This window comes from Liolophura sinensis, chromosome 10 (assembly GCF_032854445.1).
Source record: "Liolophura sinensis isolate JHLJ2023 chromosome 10, CUHK_Ljap_v2, whole genome shotgun sequence".
NCBI classification, from domain to species: domain Eukaryota; kingdom Metazoa; phylum Mollusca; class Polyplacophora; order Chitonida; family Chitonidae; genus Liolophura; species Liolophura sinensis.
The window spans coordinates 9,328,179-9,349,123 of record NC_088304.1 but is presented as its reverse complement, the minus strand read 5'-3'; the positions used below and the strand labels follow the sequence as shown (position 1 = coordinate 9,349,123).

The 20,945-nt window shown below is 40.1% G+C and overlaps 2 protein-coding genes across 3 annotated transcripts in view; both read right to left on the bottom strand.

Annotated features, from left to right (window-relative positions):
• The window catches only part of LOC135477231 (uncharacterized), a 68,792-nt gene extending 55,278 nt beyond the window's left edge, over positions 1-13,514 (bottom strand). Inside the window, exons 1-10 of one of the 2 annotated variants that reach the window (XM_064757402.1) lie at positions 13,437-13,514; positions 12,180-12,428; positions 10,686-10,904; positions 9,903-10,139; positions 7,895-8,122; positions 7,252-7,485; positions 5,514-5,723; positions 4,605-4,826; positions 3,744-3,944; positions 1,979-2,432 (exon numbers count right to left, since the gene is read on the bottom strand). In XM_064757402.1, coding sequence (XP_064613472.1) covers positions 2,200-2,432; positions 3,744-3,944; positions 4,605-4,826; positions 5,514-5,723; positions 7,252-7,485; positions 7,895-8,122; positions 9,903-10,139; positions 10,686-10,904; positions 12,180-12,428; positions 13,437-13,479 — 2,076 coding nt within the window. In that variant the 5' untranslated portion in view covers positions 13,480-13,514 and the 3' untranslated portion in view covers positions 1,979-2,199. Of the gene's footprint in view, positions 1-1,978; positions 2,433-3,743; positions 3,945-4,604; positions 4,827-5,513; positions 5,724-7,251; positions 7,486-7,894; positions 8,123-9,902; positions 10,140-10,685; positions 10,905-12,179; positions 12,429-13,436 lie in introns of those variants that run through there. The other variant, XM_064757401.1, reaches the window with a different exon arrangement.
• A 4,189-nt stretch (positions 13,515-17,703) lies between these two features.
• On the bottom strand, positions 17,704-19,881 carry LOC135477248 (uncharacterized). The gene is made up of 3 exons (XM_064757429.1): positions 19,500-19,881; positions 18,287-18,524; positions 17,704-17,884 (listed from the first exon to the last, which is right to left on the bottom strand). Exons 1-3 carry the CDS (start codon positions 19,820-19,822, stop codon positions 17,711-17,713), a joined length of 735 nt encoding a protein of 244 aa, XP_064613499.1. The 5' UTR covers positions 19,823-19,881; the 3' UTR covers positions 17,704-17,710.
• Positions 19,882-20,945: the final 1,064 nt, after the last annotated feature.

Genomic DNA, 20,945 nt, shown 5'->3' with positions numbered 1-20,945 from the left:
TTGACTGGTCTGTCTGTATGTTTCGACGCCTAGATTCAACAGTCAAGGGGCTGTTCAGCAGACTAGATTCAACAGTCAAAAAACCGCTGACTCGGTTGACATAAGTCTTGTGTAACGTCACACCTTATCGGCCCTAGACAGATGATGTCGCTGCATGGTGTGAATCCAGATCTCTGGATTCCGCTTGAGGCTTTTAATCCTGACGAAGGGCAGCGGTTTTGCTTGGACAGGGCGTCGTATAAGTGAAAATTTCTTCAGTAGGGCGTTAAACTTCTAAATGTATTTCACAGAGTCACAACGGAACAGAGATATGAACATTAGTGGGTGATATGTAATTTTGTGTTAATTTCGCTGAATTTCCGATGATAAAGATTGTCCTGTTTTGTAACAACGAGATGGATTTACTGCTTTCATGTTTTAGAAGATCATGCCGGAAGTACAGACATTTTTAACATATAAACATATGTTTTTTCTGTCAAAAACAAATAGTGACTTCAAAATTGGAACACCACTAAGTATTACGGTAAAATTGCCCAATACATGAGAGATAATGTCTTTTCCTTTAACTCACCTAGGCAAGAAAGCATTTTCTAACTTAGGGTAAACTGACTATACAGAGACCGAATTTCACCGGTTACATGTCACCATTTCCCAGCGTTCACACTGTCGTTGCTGCTCCAGTTTTACTCTGTATAGTCTTTTATATTTCATTTATTTTGCAATATCGCGATTCAAAGCCATTTCAAGATACACATTTCAGAGCTCGTGTAGGCAGTGTTGATAGCCAGCGTGTGTCAAATCAGGGATACGAAAACACCGTTATTTTCTAAATAAGATTGAACTTGTGAGATAAGTTTCGAGTTTTGATAGTCTTTGTAAAATTCTGAATTCTATTCTTGTATTCTAGACTCGTACCTTTACGCAGTCCACGGATGCTGTTGTTATTTCCTGTTCTACGAAGCTCAAAAAGAGTCGTCATGCGTGTTATTGTCAAAATTTCCATCATAAATAAAGGCTTCTTTAATAACGTAAATAATAGGCGAGTTTTAATGCTCTCAAAAGAGTGGTCTATATGGTCCAGGAAACCTTTACAAATGTTGCACTTCACAAGCTGTAAGATGTTAATGTATTCAGGGTTCAAACAAAATGTTCGATCGTGATAAAAACTTGAATACTTCTTCGCTTAGTAGAATATTTAAGGGAATAGATTATGTGCTGGTAAAATAAAGCCTCCTTTCGTTCTATTTCAGTACTGATGGAATCTAGCAAAACAGAATCTAGAAAAAATCTAGTATTATATAGAAGTATATTACAGAAATATCCCCTATTACAGACCGCTTTTGCTCCCGTGAAACACTTGAGGTCATTGGTCATTCCAGAGAAGAAACAACGCGAGAATAAATGCGAAAATAAATCTGGCTTGGTTTTAAAGCTTCTTTACCATTCAGTAAACTCAACTCAGTCTTGCAGCATCGCCACATTCTCTATCGCCAGCATCGTGTGTTGGAGGATAACTCCTGAGAATACCTGTCCTCTCAAACTTTGATGTAGGGCTATCAGCTTAATGTACTATACAGAAGAAAAACTGACTAAAATTTGTCTACAAAGAAGGTAACACTTTAGCACTTTTTTGTTTGTCTGTAATTTCAGATGGACACTTTGGGTATGGCTATTTGATGGCGCGCAGGTCCAGGCAAAGGGAGGTAATTCGACCACTATGCTGACTTGGCGGAGGTATCGCTCTTTAAGCGCTTCTGACTGGTGTTTCACTCCTTTATGCTCGTAGTCTTGTCATTGTTACTCGTACCTGCTTTCAAAGAGGAAATTGAGCTAGCACAGATAACGGCCCCAGTCCAGTCGTTGTGAAATGTAGCTAATATCAACTCTCAATTGTCAATAGTGTTTGGCAAAAAGACGAGGTAGAAAATTTTCTAGTTAAAACAAACAAACAAAAAATACAAAATTAAATACCAAGGAATAAATGCGAACTTGCAAATTTATTAATATCGCTCGTTGTACATGACATAGAAAAGGAAGCGTGCGTGTTTTGAAAAAAATATAGCATTAAATTTAATTTCTTTATTGAACATATAATGGAACATTTCTGCATGGATCTCCGTTGTATTTCTTATAACCTATTCCAGTGTGTTTTTTGTAATGTTCTATGTATTAAGTCATAGATGTTTTTGCCTCCATGTTTTAAACTCGTAAACAGTAGTCCCGAAATGTTGGTGGCAGATTTTCAAACGATGTACATTCGGACTTCAAAACGTTGAAGTACGTGCCAACTGCACACTCGAGAGCGTCCTCATGGGAGGTAACCTGATTTAATTTACAGTCAAAGTAACGTCGACAGTTTTTATCGAAGAAATCCATGAGACGACCTTCGTTGTTGCCGCCACAAACGATGCTGGCGGAAGGAGAGGATGTGGCTGCAAAAATGGGAGGATAATATAATTAATAAATTCATAAAAATAGCAGTTTAGTGTGCGATTCATTACGCATGCGCAGATGGGGTCACACTGGCGACACATCAGGAACTTTGGCGACTACCCAGATTTCGGCTTGTGATGTGCAGCATTTGGGTTGATAAAACATGAAATTAGCAAAAAAAAAAAAAAGAGTTTGTTTTCCAAAAGAATCTTACGGATTCGACTTCGACGTTGACGCTGTACCCAACAAAGTCAGTTTGTCTACCACTGCATATATTAAGCCCGTGTCGCCTGGTTGTATTACAAGTAGTGGCTGAGATTTGTATTCTGACATATATCTGAATGATTATTTTCATGTCATTGTTGTTTGACGTTGCCTTTATTAACCTTCGTCTTAAATGACAGAGGACTTAAATAATCTTTAACTTAAATGATATTTATGGACGGTGGAGGACAAGTAGAGGGTTTGGATTTGAACAGGTAACCTCATTCACCATGGCTAGTGGCTTAAACTGACGAAACAACTTCACTGACCTAGGGTTACTGGCTTAAAATAAAGAAACAACTTCATTGACCTAGGGCAATTGTTTTAAACTGACGAAACAACTTCATTGACCTAGGGTTAATGACTTAAACTAACGAAACAACTTCATTTGACTAAGGCTACAGTGACATTACCTAAGAGACAACCTCACTGATCAACAACTAGTGACTTAAACTGACGAAACAACCTCATTGGCCAGGACCCATAGTGGCCTTGACTGACAGACAACCCTATTGATCAATGGCTAATGGGTTAAACTGTTTAAACAACCTCATTGGCCAAGGCCCATAGTGGCCTTGACTGACAGACAACCCTATTGATCAATGGGTAGTAGGTTAAACTGACCAAACAACCACATTGGCGAAGGCCCATGGTGGCCTTGACTGATAGACAATCCTATTGACCAATGGCTAGTGGGTTAAACCGACACAACAACCTCATTGGTCGATGGTTATAGTGGCCTGAATGATAAACAGCTCCACTGGTTGATGTGCAGCATTTGTGTTTATGAACTGACAAAGCATTGGCCATTGCCAATAGGGACTTAAACTGACGAAACAACGGCATTGGTCAACGGCCAATTGCCACCAATGACCTAATTGGTCAAGCCTAAACTTATACAACAAACTCATGAGGTTGGTGAATGGTTGCGTCTGAGATTATACAAATCTTTCTATTTAGCGAGTTTGTCATGATTTCATGGTTTCCTCCTGACAAAACCCGTACTGATAGCACTTCTAATTTTGGGTCACTGAGGGGTCACTTACTTGGATTGGCCAAACACTGCTCATATCGGGGTTGGAACAGCAGTTCTGGAGGGTCACATCGGAAGGTCTGTGGGCTGTAGTAGTTGCCAGGACCACACTGAACTTCCCGGGCAACACCGTTTTGGCACTGGTAGTACTTGCCGCAATCTGATGGGTGCTCAACCTGGGCGAACAATACGCTAGGGGGACAAGGGACAGCAGCTAAAACATAAAATGGTTGTTTATGGTTTGTTTGTTTGTTTCGTAATTCAAGCCTTAGTCAAAACACATCTGCTTATATATGAAAGTGATGACAATGCAGCAGATGGCAAATTGTCACACGTAACTGGTATTCACCTTCTCTTGTGAATTTCCCTATGTTAGAGGGTCAACACATAAATATTAAAATGGTAGCAACTTAAACAACCCCTTGCACCATGCCGCCACGATATGGTTGAAATGGCGCCGATGTGGCGTTAAGCCATAATCATTCATTTATCCACCATGTCTTAAGAAGAATTAGGGGCGCAATACACTACTGCATTTTAGGAGAGGTCATTGGTATGGAATTACTCGGAATGCAGTTCAGTCATCACATGTGATATTATAAGTACCAAGAAAACAATGCTAATGGGGTTAAGTCCCAATATGTGAGGTTTAACTCGTTCGTATTCCCCAAGTATAATCTTTCGGAATATTGCTATGTGTTGTGGTTATGCGTTTAAACGGTTTTGTTTCCACAGTGCGATGGTTTGCTCTAGCTGGTTGAATTGTATTTTATAGCATAAAAAGTAATGAAAGAAAAAAAAATTGATGCATCGCACAGAAAGCTATTACAAAGGGTATACCAGGGATGCTGAAGTACATGTTATGCGAACTTACGCGCAGGTGTCGTGACCTCCACGCCAGAGCAGTAAGCTTTATCTGTGGTGGAGAGGTCGTTAAAAATGCTGCAGCGCTGTAGAGATGTGACGTACACTAGACCCGAGTCACACCGCCTGAGGAACGCCGCGCCGTTCACACACCAGATGTACTGGGAGCAGTTGTTACCATTTCTCTGAAAGCCCACGACATCCGGAGGGCAATAGACGTCAGAAGGACCAGCTGGGCATGCGTAAAAGGAAGAAAAATATTATGAGTAATGTCTCTTATAAAGTGACCGTAATTTATGACATCATGATCAATAAGTTCAATCCAGGCTGTCCTATACCGGATTCCAAACTTCAGCCGTTCCGTGGAACATCTGAAACGCTTGCGTAACTCCATGTAATTGAGGCCGACGAAACCGAAACACATGCAGAGGGAAGAAGAACATTAAGAGTTATCTTTCATGAGTTGACCTCAAAGCGTGATATAACAGTTACCATCTGTTTTTAACCATATTCAGGAAGAGTGGGGTGGAAACAGGCATAAACAATCACAACGTTTTTTCCGGATGTGCTTAGTAACTCAATCAATTTTTAATCTGGGACTCTTACGAGCCCATAGGATACGCCATATTAAAGCAAGCGGAAACACAATGCTATGTCACTCGTACCCCACGCACATGTGCGTAAAAGGCAAATCAGTGTTCCAGTGACATGCGGAAACCTGCGTTCTCGCGTGTGATTGATCAAATCTGAGAACATTTTCATTTTCTCAGTGTGTGCGATTTTACTTAATTTCTATACCTCAGTTATGCAGCATCACAAAAACAAAAGGTTATGCTTTTTAAACTTAAGACGGGACACTTTATCTGTGCATATACACATTTGGCCTGGTGTTTTCTTTTAACTACATCCTTAGACTTACCGTCAGCCTCCAGGGCAGCGCAGAAACCTTGATCGCTGGCGCTCATCTCTTCGAATTGGTCACAGGGCTGGGTGGTGGACTTTGTTGTAAAGTATAGACCAGCGGGGCACTGCAGAGAGTATCTAGTGCCGCTCAAACAGCGGTAATATCGGTGACAATCCTGAGGGTCCCTCTGAAACCCATCGGTCAGATCCTTGGGGCATTCAGGAACTGAAATAAGGAAGGTTTGTAAATAAAAAAGTCTACAGCATGGAGATTAAAATTAGAGAAACGACAACGGTGTTGTTGTTGGCAAATGGCCATAAGTAATTGGTGAAACCCGGCCTCTTGTACTTTTACCACAGCTAGGTTTTATTCTAACTGCTAAGGTCAGTGCCAAACAGCAGCAACCTAAAAGCCCCTATCACCGGCAGCTAACAGATCACAGAATTATTTAAATGTAAAAGAAGAAAAGCCATGCAGATGTTTGTAGAGTAACTTATTTATTTATTCATTTATTTGTTTATTTATATGAATGTGTCTTACGCCGTGCTCAAAAATATTTCACTCGCATCACGGCAGCCGGCATTATGGTGGGAGCAAACCAGGCAGAGCCCGATGGAACCCACGACCATCCGCAGGCTGCTGGTAACAACTGCTCCCACGTAAAGCCGGAGAGGAAGCCAGCATGAGCTGGACTTGAACTCACAGCGACCGCATTGGTGGAAGGCTCCTGGGTCACTGCACCACGCCTCGGTCACTGAGATCCCTTGTAGACTAATAAAACCCCATGTAGCGATTACTACAAAATGGTTCGCATTTGCTACCCATAGTGTAATATTATTACAGTGCAGATAGCAAGTGCCACGTTATGGGTATACATTCTGGCCATCATCACAGTATAGCTAGGTGAGTTTTTGTTCATCTGTATCAGAAGTCCATTACCTACAAGTATACAACTTCCCTATAGCTGGTCTCCACGGCACAGTGCACATGTTACGTCATCTGTGGAAGCTCGCGCCACCTGGTGGACAAATATGCCAACCTCTTGGGTGGAAATTGTGAATGGAATCACGGGGAATCTAAATGTAAATGGCTATCAAAGACATTGTTGTCCTTTTACTAAAATTTCCGTTGTAATTTTTTTCCAAACAACTGCGTTTGGAACCCATCATGCATCAGCCGATTCTCAAACGTCAGTAGCGGAGCAGAGAGAAAGAAAAATACATGGCTGCGCAAATACGTCACATTATGTGTTAGAGAGCGAAGAAATGTGTAAAGTGCCTTGGAGACTACCTAGAGGGAAGTCCCATACTTCTAAGTAACGGACGTCTGTCTATATATATATATATATATATATATATATATATATATATATATATATATAGACAGACGTTCAGAGAATAATTTGTTTGTTATTTACAGCAATCAAAAAGTGCAAGTAGACGGACAGTTTCAGAGAATGACTGCTGGAATCGGTTTCTGTCTATGCTGCATTGTTAGAATTTGCAGTTGAAAGTGAGCTCCACTTGTACTAAACACTTGGAATACTCTGTTCCTAGTTCTTGTGGATCTACCAACATCTTGTCTGTCAAGTGTAGAAAAATTCCAAAATTTTCTACACTACCCATAATTCCAATTCCTCAGCGGGTTAATTCTTTTTAGATATTTTTTTTTGGTAAACCCCCAAAAGTTCCAGATATGCACGCCATATTGGTGAAATACCCTCACGAATATTCAAGTAATTACATGTACTTACTTCTTGTTGGGATCGTGGCACAGAAGTCCTTTTCCGTCTGGGACAGGGTGTCAAAAGGAACGCAAGATCCCCAGGAAGGGCTGAAATAAAGGTCCTGCGCACAGGACTCAAAGGAGATGGCTCCACTCCTGCATCGGTAATAACGACCGCAGTTCGTGGTATCTCGTTGATTTCCGTCAACCACTTCGGGTGGACAAACGGGCACTGGTTGGGTTGGAGGAGGTGTGGGCGTGGCTGAAAATGCAATGAGGTGATTAAAAAAGATTAATAAAAGATTAATAAGTTTACAAAGTGAAAAGTTAACAAAAATTGGGCAGGTAACTCAGCTGCTATACTCAGACAGAGCCTAGCCTTAAATATAAAATCATGTTTTCATTGAAGTCAAGTCTTTCACCGCCTTTAAAGGCATAGGTTTTCACCGCGGCTTTCATGTATTGCTAATATCTCCCCTACCATCCACTGAAAGCCTCTATGTTGCCTCGTTTTAGATTGGACTGAATCCACTCAATGTCCACAGCTGTCGCTCCGAAGCTCTCCGTCCCTCAGAATATAAAGTAGGAATATAAAACGCGCACTAGCGCAGAATTAATGAAAACTAAAACTAACTGATGACCTGGGCTAATGTCAACGTTACTGAACGTACTTGGTGGTGGGACCGTGGTAAGACCCGCGCAGAAGTCCTTCTCCGCCTGACTGAGAGAGTTGAATGGAGTACACGCACCCCAGGCGGGGCTATAGACCAGATCCTGGGGGCAAAACTCCTGGGTCTGGGTGCCGCCCACACACCGGAAGTAGCGACCGCAGTTGCTGGCATCCCTCTGGGTACCGTTCTGTACCTGAGCAGGACAGGGTGGAGCCGATGGTGGCGTAGCTACAACAACAACAACAAGGCGAGGTGAAATCTTTTTTTATCAACTTTAAATATTCAGTAAAGCCCCTAAAATAACCATGATCGCCAGTAACAGATATAAATGAGCAGATATAAGTATTTATTGCTACAATAATGCATAATATTTGCACAAACATGCCTTAATTACATTCAGGGAGCTGGCCAATGTCTAATGGTTAGAGACGCTTTTCCTTTCAATTGCTTCAAAATAATAGCTTTCAACCTCGGCCTGGCACAGGGAATTTATAGATACCCCCTCCCTTAAGGCTTTGAGCTCGTTGGTGGCGGACAAAGTTTGCACACTTTAACGTCCGTTGAAGACCACTTGTCCGAACGTCACATGTGGAAAAGTTCGTCAGTAACCTGCCAAAGGTGGGTGGTTTACGTTGGGCATTTGTATGCTAGAGATCTATTTCCTCCGCCCATAAAACTGAACACTATCGTATAAGTGAAACGTTCTTGAATATGGCTTTGAGCGTCAATCATATAAATAAATTACCGATTCATAAACAAATAAATTACAAACGCGAAACTATTCCTGTACTTGGTGCAATTGTTGAAGGTGTGGTCAGACTCTCGCAGAAATCCTTTTCCGTCTGACTCAGATAGTTAAGTGGGGTACGCACACCCCAGGCGGGGTTATAGAACAAATCCTGGGCGCAGACCTCTGGGGTCTAGACACCTCGTATACACCGGAAGTAGCGGCCGCAGTTGCTGGGGTCCCTCTGGGTGCCGTTCTGTACCTGACTAGGACAGACTGGACTCGATGGTGGCGTAGCTACAACAACAGCTTTATGCCACAATCTGCCGGTTGTGGATATTCGTTTGATTTATTTATTTATTTGATTGTTGTTTCAATCTCCACTCAAGAGTATTCCATTTTACGACGACGGCATTATGTTGGGAGAAAACCTGGCAGTTCCCTGAGAAAACCCAAGACCAAATATTTGTTGGACACTGTGTTATGTGATGGTGTTAATTTAAGTTCATTGTCAGTGGAATAATAGCAGCGTTCCCGAAAACTGAAATGTTTGTCTATGTATTACACTTATTCACTTTAATGTAACACTGAATTTCAAAAGGATAAACTTGACTGACAAGGTACAGTTTGCAAACCCATGAGTTCAGTGTTAAATATAAACCAAATTAAATAAATAAATTCACTTGTGTCGGTCCACAGCCATGGCGACATGGTAGATGTTCACTGCAGTTAAATAGGCATTGTTGTGGACAATCAAAATACATCATTTTCCAGTAGAAACAATTCCGGATTCCAATCAGAGAGTCCGTCTTGAGTATGCAAGGCAGACTTGAGCCCCCATCATTACGCAGTTAGAACCATTTATAAACGGGGCAAGTATGATCATGTGACCGAAGATATGTGCTGAGAAATTTCACCGGATGACCTAGATATATGATCTATCATTTACATGTATAATTGGATCCAAACAGCATTAGTACACTGAAAACTTTCAAGGGTTCGCCTGCAGCTAAGAGGAACAGAACATTGGGCATTATGAAGATGGGAGCTAGAGTCTGTTTAAACGTCGGTTCATACTGACGTCCTAGTCATCGAGGAAGCACGACAAATTCTTTGGCAAATGAATGGATGACTGAGTTTGAACGACAAATTGGCAATAGTTCAGCCGATATCGTGACGACTATAGGTAATGCAGCCAGCATGTTAGCACTGCGGTCAGCCAGTTATAATGAGCAATGCACATTACTTTTCCCATTGTTTGTTTACATCGGTTATACTTACTTGGCGTTAATGTGGTAAGAACACCCGAGCAATAATCCCTCTCGGCTTGGGTCAGGGTGTTCAACGGCACACAGGTCCCCCAAACGGTACTAAAGTACGTGTTGACATCACAGAACTCAATGGAGAGAACTCCGCTCTTACAGCTGTAGTACCGGCCACAGTTTGTGGGATCTCTCTGGTTTCCATCTGGCACTCCAGAGGGGCACACAGGTACGACAGGGCTAGGAGAAGCAGTGGCTATATAAGAAGATTCCAGAACTTCATTTAAGCCTTTACATAAACAGTTAGAATAAAGCCCTAACTGAGGTGAACTGACAAGAGACGTAACGCGAGATTAGTTTTCGAGGCTTGAAACTACGAGCAGTAGGACCTCGTCTAGTAAAGCATGCATTATGTGGGCTAACAAATATTTTCCAGACAACAGAATTTAAAAAAAAAAATAAAATCAACCTTTGGGAGTTGCAGAAATGTCCATAGACTTTGAACCGAACATTTTTAATGTATTCAGTTAGAATATAGAGAGATTATCCTAGGCTTTCCAGATAAGTATACAAAATGAATATAAGCCTTAAAGCTAGATCTTCAACTGGCTTATGTCACTTTAACTCTGAAACTTGCCATTAGCCATTTCCTGAAGTCCCACCTAACCACAGCTTACTTCTGAAAAGGCACTTTTTAAACGGGAGAGTGACCTAAGGGGAGCTAATTCGGTGCGGGTCTATTCTTTGAGTGTCCACAACGGGAATCGTTTGCATAAGGATAATGGCTTTATTCCAGACTTACTTTGTGGCAATGCCGAACAGTAGCTCTGGTCATTAGAACTAAGGTCCTCGAAGCTCCCACACGTGTTGCCGTATGAGATGTAGTACTGGCCGGCCGGACACCTGAGTCTATAGGGCACCCCGTTGAGACACCGGTAGAAGAGGTTACAATCTGCTGGGTCTCTCTGGTAACCATCAGCAACATCCTGGGGGCAGTACGGAGCGGAACCTGTCGGAGCGGCTAAAGCAACAGAAGACATTGAAGCAGGTTATACAGTAATATTTAACATATGCTAAAGTCATTAATACAGCACTGAAGTCTTGGATGAGGAGAAGACGTATAGGAAGAAAAAAAGAGACCATCTTGATTTTGTAGGTCACTGTATTCAAAGTGCAGTTTAAAACTTTGTTTTCACCCAGGAATACTAAGTGTTAGTGGTGTAAAATTACAATTACATAGATACAACGCTGACTTGACAATAATTTCTCCTATAACAACAAGAAAATGGAAATGGCAAATACTGACTCGAATTTACACAACAGACTCGAATTTAAATTATGTAAGTACGACGTCATTAAAACAATGAGAAACTGATCACGCAATATTTAATTGTGCTGAAGCCATATATTAAATGACTACAAAGATTTATGTCACCGTCTTTTATGTAATTATTAATGCAATGAGAAACTTATGCAACGATATTTTAATATATTCTCACAGTAATTCACGGACTAACTGGAGTAATCAAAGTGTATAGAACAGTCTTTAAATATAGGCCTATTCTGTGGCAACGGAGAAAGGAAGCATTAAAGTAGATATATGTTAATATAATAATTCACTGATACAGTAATTCATCGATTCAAATCAGCATCTAAAAAACAAATAATTTAAGTTGTTATTTATGTTATGGAAGCAGTTAGAAACTGACGTAGTAATCTTTTACTATATCCAAACACTGATTTATTGAGTCATTTAAGTAGAAGCTGATACAATAATGACGCATTTATGTATTATAATTAAGTGTCTGTATTTTAAGCGTCGAAAGTAATCCCTTTAACTATTCATTTTCAGACGCAATCATTAAAGGCGAAGAAAACATAAAATCATGTCAAAATCAGATGAAAGAATATCAGAAATACGTTCTTTAATATTTTTTTCAACTTTTTTTCAGGAGAAAAAGGCATTTGAACATATTTTTGTATGGGGGTTTTTAGGACCATTTTTTGGGGTATTTGTCGTTGTTGCATAATAATGCTGTAAACAATGATGGGATGCATGTCTAATAACTTTATTTGAATGTAAAGTTGTTGTTTATACCCAACAGATGCACTTAATCCGAATTATGAAAATATTTATGAATATAATAAAAATATAAATAAATATATATTTTCCTCGTCGTAGTATGATAGTACTGTTATCTTGTTACAAGCATTCTTTCCTTTTCAGGAAATCATATTGCCGAAACTATGAAATAATATTCAGGCTAGCTGTCATAATGTAAAGGCGTCGACCTACCAGTTGTTCGCACGTTGTTGGTCGTGTTGCACGGTGTTTGGTAGATGTGATCACATGTGTTGTTGGCGAAATTCCACCGTGTCCCTGCCGGACAGTCGAACTCGTACTTAATCCCCCCTGCACACCGGACAAAGCTGTAACAGTCGTATGGATTCTGGTAGTACCCGTCACCCCGCGTAAAACACCATTCTACAGAGAGCGGGGCTGTGAGAGACGCAGATTGTGACAGCGTTGCGATGACAACCACACCTGTGAAAAAAAATAGACACACGAGAGAGAAAGAAAGACATCCTTAAAAGAACTATTTGATTTGAGGAACAAATGCTGCGCTCCAGCAGTCATGGAGAATTTTTCTGGGAAACCTTGAGTTCAAATGAAAGACACCGATTGAAGTTTTGAACATCTCAATTTAGGGCTTTAGGGGACGCTGCTTTCCTGAGCAATTGAAAACTCTACATGACATTTGGAATGGTGAACGTTGTCGTGGCACTTCTTCATGACGGGAATCGACATGTTTTGATGGTTTTGGACAGGACTGACAATTACTGGTGCCAAACAGTTAAGGCCATAAATAAGTCAGAACGCACAAAAAAACATCGTTTGGTTATGGTATAAGGCTAAATCTTTGGCACTGTTTGCGTTTCAATTTCTGGCGACAACTTTGTGTGAACTATAAATGGCAGGTTTCCAGCCTGGTCAGCATGTACAGTATGATAAAGACCGAACGTAGTGGTGCCTTAATTGCCAAAGATTGATTAATTAATTTATTTATTTGATTGGTACTTTAATTATTTTTAATATTGCACTTCAATAGACAACCGGACAGACCCTGGGGGAACCAATGATCATCCGCAGGTTGCTGACAAACCTTTTAATCCAGCATTAAAAACAATCAAATGAATAAATAAACAATTAAATGTATTACTTCTCCTAAATAATATCCTTTCCATCTCATCCGTTTTACTTAATTTCTTCGAAAAAATAATTAATATTACAGTTTGTAACAAATGTGATGACATACTGAGTATTTCTATCGTCTCCTAACAAATCATTTAGACAAGTATCATACGGTTATCTCTGCTCTGCTTTTCTTCTCTGCGCTGTGGTCTCTTACATTGTGTCAGATCTAATCTATCGATGAAAATAAAATGGATTAAATAAAAGAAGATGGTCATCAGACTTGCGAACTCCAATGAGGCTTTGCTATAAGTTTTCAAATTTCATCTAAGGAATAAACTGAAATAGATTTAAACTTACCTATTGCAACCAGTGTCATCATTCTTAATTCCTGGACCATCATGAATACAGATTTATGACAGTCTAGAATAACGGTTTGAAGAGTCCCTGTCCGTGGGAATAAGGCGGTTTGAATAGATGCAAGGCTTTATATAAGAGACATTTTGTCCCAGCCGACGAATCAACATGGTTTTGCCCTAGTGGGCGTGAAACTGAGATGAATTGAAGTGAGGTGGGGCTTTCGGCCGGTAGACGTGGTCCGATATGACCCCATCTAATTCCTTTTGAAAACAGATTACTTCACAAACTCCAGATTCGAAAGAATTGCTTAGGTAAATATTCCTCTTTGGCCAGTGACTAAGAGAAATGTATCTAGTTGGCACAGAGGTAGCACCTTGAAAGACGATTGGATGTGGGTTTCTTTTTCTAAGAGTAGATCCATAAAACACTAGCTGGTGAAATGTGAGAGTGAAGCAAAAAAAATGCTATTGGCCCATAAAAGTGTTTTTCATTTTCTCTCTGTGCGCAAGCAGGAGTAACTAATTACACAACAGTGAGAAAATTAGTCCCCGACAAAGTCTTTTCTTCTCACATAAAGGGTTTGTGTATCAGAATAGATACAGGGGAAACTAGGTGGTCTGGGTGTTGGTCTTTGTACTTTGGGACACCGTTGAACGTGCACGTGGGCAAGAGAATACAACAGTAGATATGTGAAAACCCTGTCAGAGGATCACGCCCAACAGCACATTTTGCTCTTCTGCACGGCGCATGTCACAGTCATACATTCAAATTAGATTCATTTCTTACTCAGATCAACTCCAATTTATCTCACTGGCCAGGTATACATAAATACACTAGCTATGTCTTATTCTACTCCAATAACGTCTAATAAATCTCTGCATTTTTTTTACCTAATTCTGCTTGAGTCAAGGTGCTGCGGGCGGGAGGGGGGGGGGTAATTTGCTACAACTTGTGTATTTACATGAACAGTAAGAATAAAACTCTGACTCAGGTAAGTTGACAAGAAGTCGTATTTCCCCGGTTACGTGTGACCATTTGCCAGGTATCACACTTTCGTCGCTCTTTTGGTATTACTCTCTATACTGTACGTCTTTAATTATATTGTGACGTGTTAGAGTATATCTGGGCTATATGTGCTCTATTTCACAACATTTCGGCCATCAACATTTACTCGATTGTTGTTTAACGCTATATTGAAGGCTTTTCCGCTTGCAGTCAAATGGCTGTCGGTAAACCACACACGTCGGGCAAGTCACGGACGAACCTTCCCACGTGTGACGTTCATCACGGCTGAAATGAGAGAAAAACTGTTCGATGTTTTCTTTAATAATGATGGGCTTTATTCTGAATACAATGATGACGATGAATATCTCAGTTACAAAAATGATCGTTAAATGAATAAACTATGTTACTTTTAAATCGAATAGGAAAGGAAAGGAAATATCTTTCAAGGCGAGAGTGCACAAGCAATTCAGTGCAGAGAAAAAATACCATGCACATTTCCACTCGCCTCGCCCCCTTGCCCCACCTTTCGATCCAACACATCTTAGGTTTTGTGCATTCGGAATCCAATTTAGCTCTTTTGAAATTAGCTAGTTGCTTTTCCTCGACCTGCATGTATTGTTGTTAAGGACAGTGCACTAATCTACAAAGACTCAGGTGTGCTTTGATGAACGTTCTCACCTGGGCGAAATAAGGAATTTCTCCGATTGGTTCGAAATTCGGGAACTTTCAGCCATTAAAAACGAAGCGACTAAACGATCGTATTTGCTTAAGGGAGACAATTACGCACAGTCCAACCGTCCCTCAGCCCTGCCCGCCCTCCCATCATCTTTCTGATCCGCACGGTTCTCTCCACAGTCACGTCGTATCTGCCCACAAAACCTCAGCTCATCCGGCTTGGTTCACCTTACAGGTTTATCTCCTTTCACCTTTAGTTTTATCAACGGACGACACCTTTGTCTTTTAATTGCAGTCCCGAGTCATACTTTATTCCTAGTAGCAGTGAAGTTCGAGCGTGACATTTCGCATACTATAGCTTTTTTGCTTTATAATTCTTGTCCAAGAAATGGCAAACCGCAAGGTAACATGCTACATCGTCATTATTTGTTTTCAATGTTTATATGTCCCCTGTTTAAAAAAAAAAGTAAAGAAAATTGTACACTCTACGGAGACACGATATCTCTAAAAAAATACAGCTTTTTATTTCCATCTTTCACATCATATGAAGTATATATACTTTATATCTATTCTGACTTTGTTTATAGTTCCCAATGAAGATTGAAAAAAAACCATTTTCCTGCTTACTTTATTTGGTCCATAAAAATAAATGGCCCACTGCAAGGAGATAAGATATACCGCTACCTTTTGATTTTGTTCATTAAGAAAAGCTTGTTGGTAAATTCCAGGTTATTATAATGAAAGTAACTTCAACAGTTCCTGGCAATTTATAAATTAACTGATTATGATTAAACAAAAGCCCAATCCATTACTTTGACTCAGATTCGTTAGTATTGCACCAAGACCAAAGTACAAAACGTGCGACGAAATGAGATAAACCGAAAGCTGTTTCATAATTGATGTGCATGAGCATACGTGCACTGAAGTTGAAACTTGACATATTTGATCTTTGGTGATGTTGTTGTCCTAACACGAGTCTCATAATTGGGTGATGTTTTTTTTCTCTCCATAAGACTACACCCATTGTTATATATTTGATGTTCAGCTTACTACAGCAAGACTTTCCCTTTTTTCGTCAGGTTTCTCCTCTGTATACTCCGTGTCAATACACCAAATTTAATTCTGAGCATGTTCATTTGTATACTATCCAGTTTCATAGAAATGTGGACTTCCTGTATCAGTTTAAACTGTCGCTTGTTCAGTTGAATAAGGTGGGATTGGAACAGATATAATTTACTGTTAACACATGTGCTCTAAATATCCAGAATTTTTTGGAGAAGTATTTCTTTACTGTTTAAGATATACACTTAGTAAGCAACGTTGGCCCTGCGCTGGTGGAGTGGTTAAAATGTCTGATTGGGAAGCTACAGGTTTAGGAGTTTCCTAAGAAATTAAATTTCAATCCATATTTGTTTATTTACTTGATTGTACGACATACTAATTTTTCGCGTTTTTCGATTGCGGTAAAGTTTTATGGATGGAGGAAAACCACCGACCTATGGCAAGCCACCGACAAACTTTCCCACCACATGTGATATACAGATATGTACATCATAATGGTGTAAGACAAGCGGTCTTCAACAAACGTTAGACAGCACATAGGGCCATTTGAACGTTGTCCACCCCTTTTTGGACAGCCAAAGCGGATAATTTACCATTTCAATGTCCAAGGCTGGCTTTGAACACGCATCTCTTGTGTGTATCAAGGTGTGGACGTAAGAGTGACTTTCATCTAAGATTCCAAATTAATTTAGTATGTTAATTTAAGTTTGGATCTATAATCTGTAACCTTTAGTCTCTTTCTTGTAATTTATCTCATATATTCAGCTAACTGTAAATTCAACCATGGCCACCACCAAAATTGCCTTTTTTAGCCGCACGTAACATCACAAGCTCTAACCGTCGATATGTTGGAAAGAAGTCCACAATATTGCTGGGAAAAGGAAATTAGACTACTTTTTTCTAATTTGTAATGTAAGACTCCATAACCTTGTGTTCCAGGCAACGTCACATTTATTCAGAAAACAGGTGACATATAGGATAATGTGCGGAGTCCATCATGTTTTGACAGTGACTGTAATCCACTCTACTTTAATACCAGTTCGTGACACTACCAAGTTTGAACATGTTTAATGATATTTGGTACAACATACGGCCATAACAAAGTAGATCTAGCACATCTCGTATAACCATATGATCTCACGACAGTACGGGGTTAAAGTTTGTTGTTCAGAAATTCTGTTCCAAACAATAAAACAAAAAGAACGCAGTCTGTTCGCAGATATATAAAAAAGTATATTCTATTTTCTAACCGTAACACAGAAAAATAAGTCAACGACATAATTGTTAATCGACATATGAGTTGTGATTTCAGTGGAAAACCAAGAGCCGAAGGTATATTCCGACGTTGTATACATTCTCACAACGTACATTCCAGTGAAGTATATATATATATATATATATATATATATATATATATATATATATATATATATATATATATATATATATATATATATAAAATCTGTCAACCCGTATATATATATAGGCCTACATGTACTTTCAAAAATCTGGTTTCCAAAGACCATATTTGTTCACAGTTTGACTCCCTTGACAGCCAGACGAGAAAATGGCGGTTCCATGATTTGCCGTGTCTCGTTGTAAGGCGAGAGTTTGCCGAGAATCTCGGTACCGTTGGATTTCACAAACCACTGCTCGTGGACAGTCAGGTAAGATTTAGACAGGAAGTTCTCGTCATAAATGATGATCTGGAAGAAAAATTCAGAACATGTGATTGAAAAAGGATACTGTGATTCATTGGTTTATTTTGTTGTTTCATTCATTTTGTCGTACTGGGTTTAAAATTGAAACCGAACAAGCAGAGCAGGATTCGAGCCTGTGCATGACCCCATTGGTGAGAATTCGATCGGATATTTCGAAAATATGATCCATTCCAAAGATGACTGTGTTTTACATGTGTCACGAAAATATAGGCCTATGCTTACAGGAACAAATTAATTTCCAAATGAAACGGTAAAAATCTGTCAACCCGTGTAAAGAATGAAAATATTTGATCGAATGTCGTTAATTATAACTCTATTATGCTGTTACGAATTAAAAATTTTACTGAAGCTCTATTTACTACGTCGGAGAAATAGCTGCAACATTACATTTGTATCCTTGTACGGCAATACGCATGCGCCCATCGTCATTTTCCCCACGAATAACTCTGGCCCAAGTCTCGTCCACGTGACACCGCAATCATCATTAAACTTGAGATCGCTCGGTTGAAGTTGGTCGAAAATTACGGGATGATCAAAGGCGTTGATGTACTTTTTAGCCGTGGCGGGATCGACAAATTTGTAGATGCGCATGCGTATAACCCATGTTGTGATATTAATATAAAAGCTGAAATTAGAAGATCAAAATAAAGCTCAAACATGTTAATTGGTTTATATTTGCTTGAGATCAGATGGATTAATTCACACTAGCCCAGTATTTCTCAACATTAGTCTTTTTTAATCTGTTTTCAGGAATAATTCCCTTCGATAATACTTGGTTGGTGTGAAGGCGGGAATGGCTCGCCTTTACCAAGATTTGATCACAGATTAAGATAAAAAAAAAACTGTAACGCCATTTAAATATTGTTTCCGTTGATATCTTCATCTCTGTACACCACAGTACATCAAAATGTCGGCACTGAGTTTATTTACATGTAGAATGATTAATGTAAAATACAAAGAGAGGTAGAGCAGCGCCAGCAGTATGATAGTTGCCAAAAGGTCACAGGTAACCGGTGAAATTCGTCTTCTTGTCAATTTAGCTCCGTCAAGGTTTAAAGCTAACTGTCCATGTAAATAGTTAAACAATAGTAACTTACACGGTCCCCTTGCGCCATGGCTTCAGCAGAATTTTGCTATGATTGAGGGTATGCAAAGCCAGGGTATTAAGGGCCTTATATAGGATGGAAACACTTTCATGTCAATAATTCATGCGGATATTCTTTACAAAAGAAAGCTATGTATCTATATAAATGAAAAAATATCTTGTCCGTTGGCACGGAATCGTCACAGGGGCTAAAATGGAGCTATTACCCACTGCCTCATCGCTACGGAGTACAATGAACTAAATAAAGTCCTCAACGGCTCACATACTCACCCAATTACTTGCTAACTCACTCGGTCAATCATCACTCAGATTGTTTGCCCACTTACTTGTAGTCATCATGCGCTCTCCCTCTCACGGAGCCATTCCATGCTCGCCCGCTGTCATCACTTTGCACGCCCACCCACTAAGACCTCATACATTTTGATCACTCACTTCGTCAGGTTTCGCGAAATCACCCACTCACTCAGTCACTCACCCGCTCACTCATTCACTCACCTATTGATACTCTGGCTGTAAACCTGAGTAGGATCCCCGTTCTCGTGCTCCTGGACGTAGAAAAAACTGTTGTCTCCTAGCGCTGGAATTTTCGTCTCGTAAAACTTTGCGTGTAGGTGCATGTGCCTATCTTTAGGCGGCAATCCCCGGGCGATATCGCTGTTATATTGAGCCAAATTGTCGTAATCCCCTCCCGCCAGACTCATCAACTGGTTGAGATCATCAGTGATGTCGCGAACTCGTACATTTCCTGGTACACCGCTACAGAACGGGACAATTAGATACAGAGATAACACGGACACCATACATATCAACGACGCCATTGTACAGGGCAGAAATTACTGTCTGTTCGAATCTTTGAATTCTGGTCCACAAAACCAAACGTTAGTTTTGCTACATGTAGAACATGTCATTTGAACACCTAAAGCAGATCGATTTCAGTCACATGCTAAGGTGCACGTGCAACAAAAATCAACGGTCTGCTATACATGTAGGCCTATAATGCTGCGAGGGGCGTATGACTCGGACTTCGTCGAGGCATAGTCCACTTAGGCCCTAATGGTCCAACAGGAGATAATTTCTATGAGGCACACACCCCTGTTTTGTTTCCATGTGATTGCTTACTGAATGTGACGGCAACTCAGCATTCAGAATATTAACCTTTAATACATTGTTCATGCTGGCCAGTTGGACAGTTATCTCCCTGTTAATTGTCGATGGCCTGGGTTTACTTTACATGTTTTTTATTTTTTAAATACAATATCTCCACCCCTGTACGTTCTCCGTGGAAAATTTTTTTAGGGACTGATTGATTGATTGATCAATAGGTACTTCCTTCAGTAAACCAGCCGATTGATGGATTTGATTGTCGTTTGCTTGATAATCCCTCATAAGACCTAACTGCTTTAATTGATATTTTACACCTGTGCAAACGCACTGGTAGATGCACCGTCTGAACCCTCTTCCTTCTCTAAAAATGATAATCCCTCATAAGACCTAACTGCTTTAATTGATATTTTACACCTGTGCAAACGCACTGGTAGATGCACCGTCTGAACCCTCTTCCTTCTCTAAAAAACGAACTGTGTCAAGTGTCACATATGCTCTTCGTCCTTCTACTTCCACCGTCGATTTAGTCTCGTGTCACTCCGCCTGTCATGTGTTATCTACCATCGAGTCTGGTAGTCGAAGTGTTCAAACTTGACAACAAGGCCTATAGCAGATGCGGAAACGAAGAAGAGATCCAGAAAATGTCTTAAGGCACATGAAGGCAGACGAGTTTTCTAGAGACGGAGCCTAAGAATTCCATGGCAGTAAAAGGGATACTCATTTAAGATTAGCTAGTGAACAAAAAGCCAGATAAAAATAATTCCAAATGAGTGCTAAAGTAGCTGCATGTATAATAATGAATGACAACTTGTACCACCTGAATGCGCCTTCGATTGA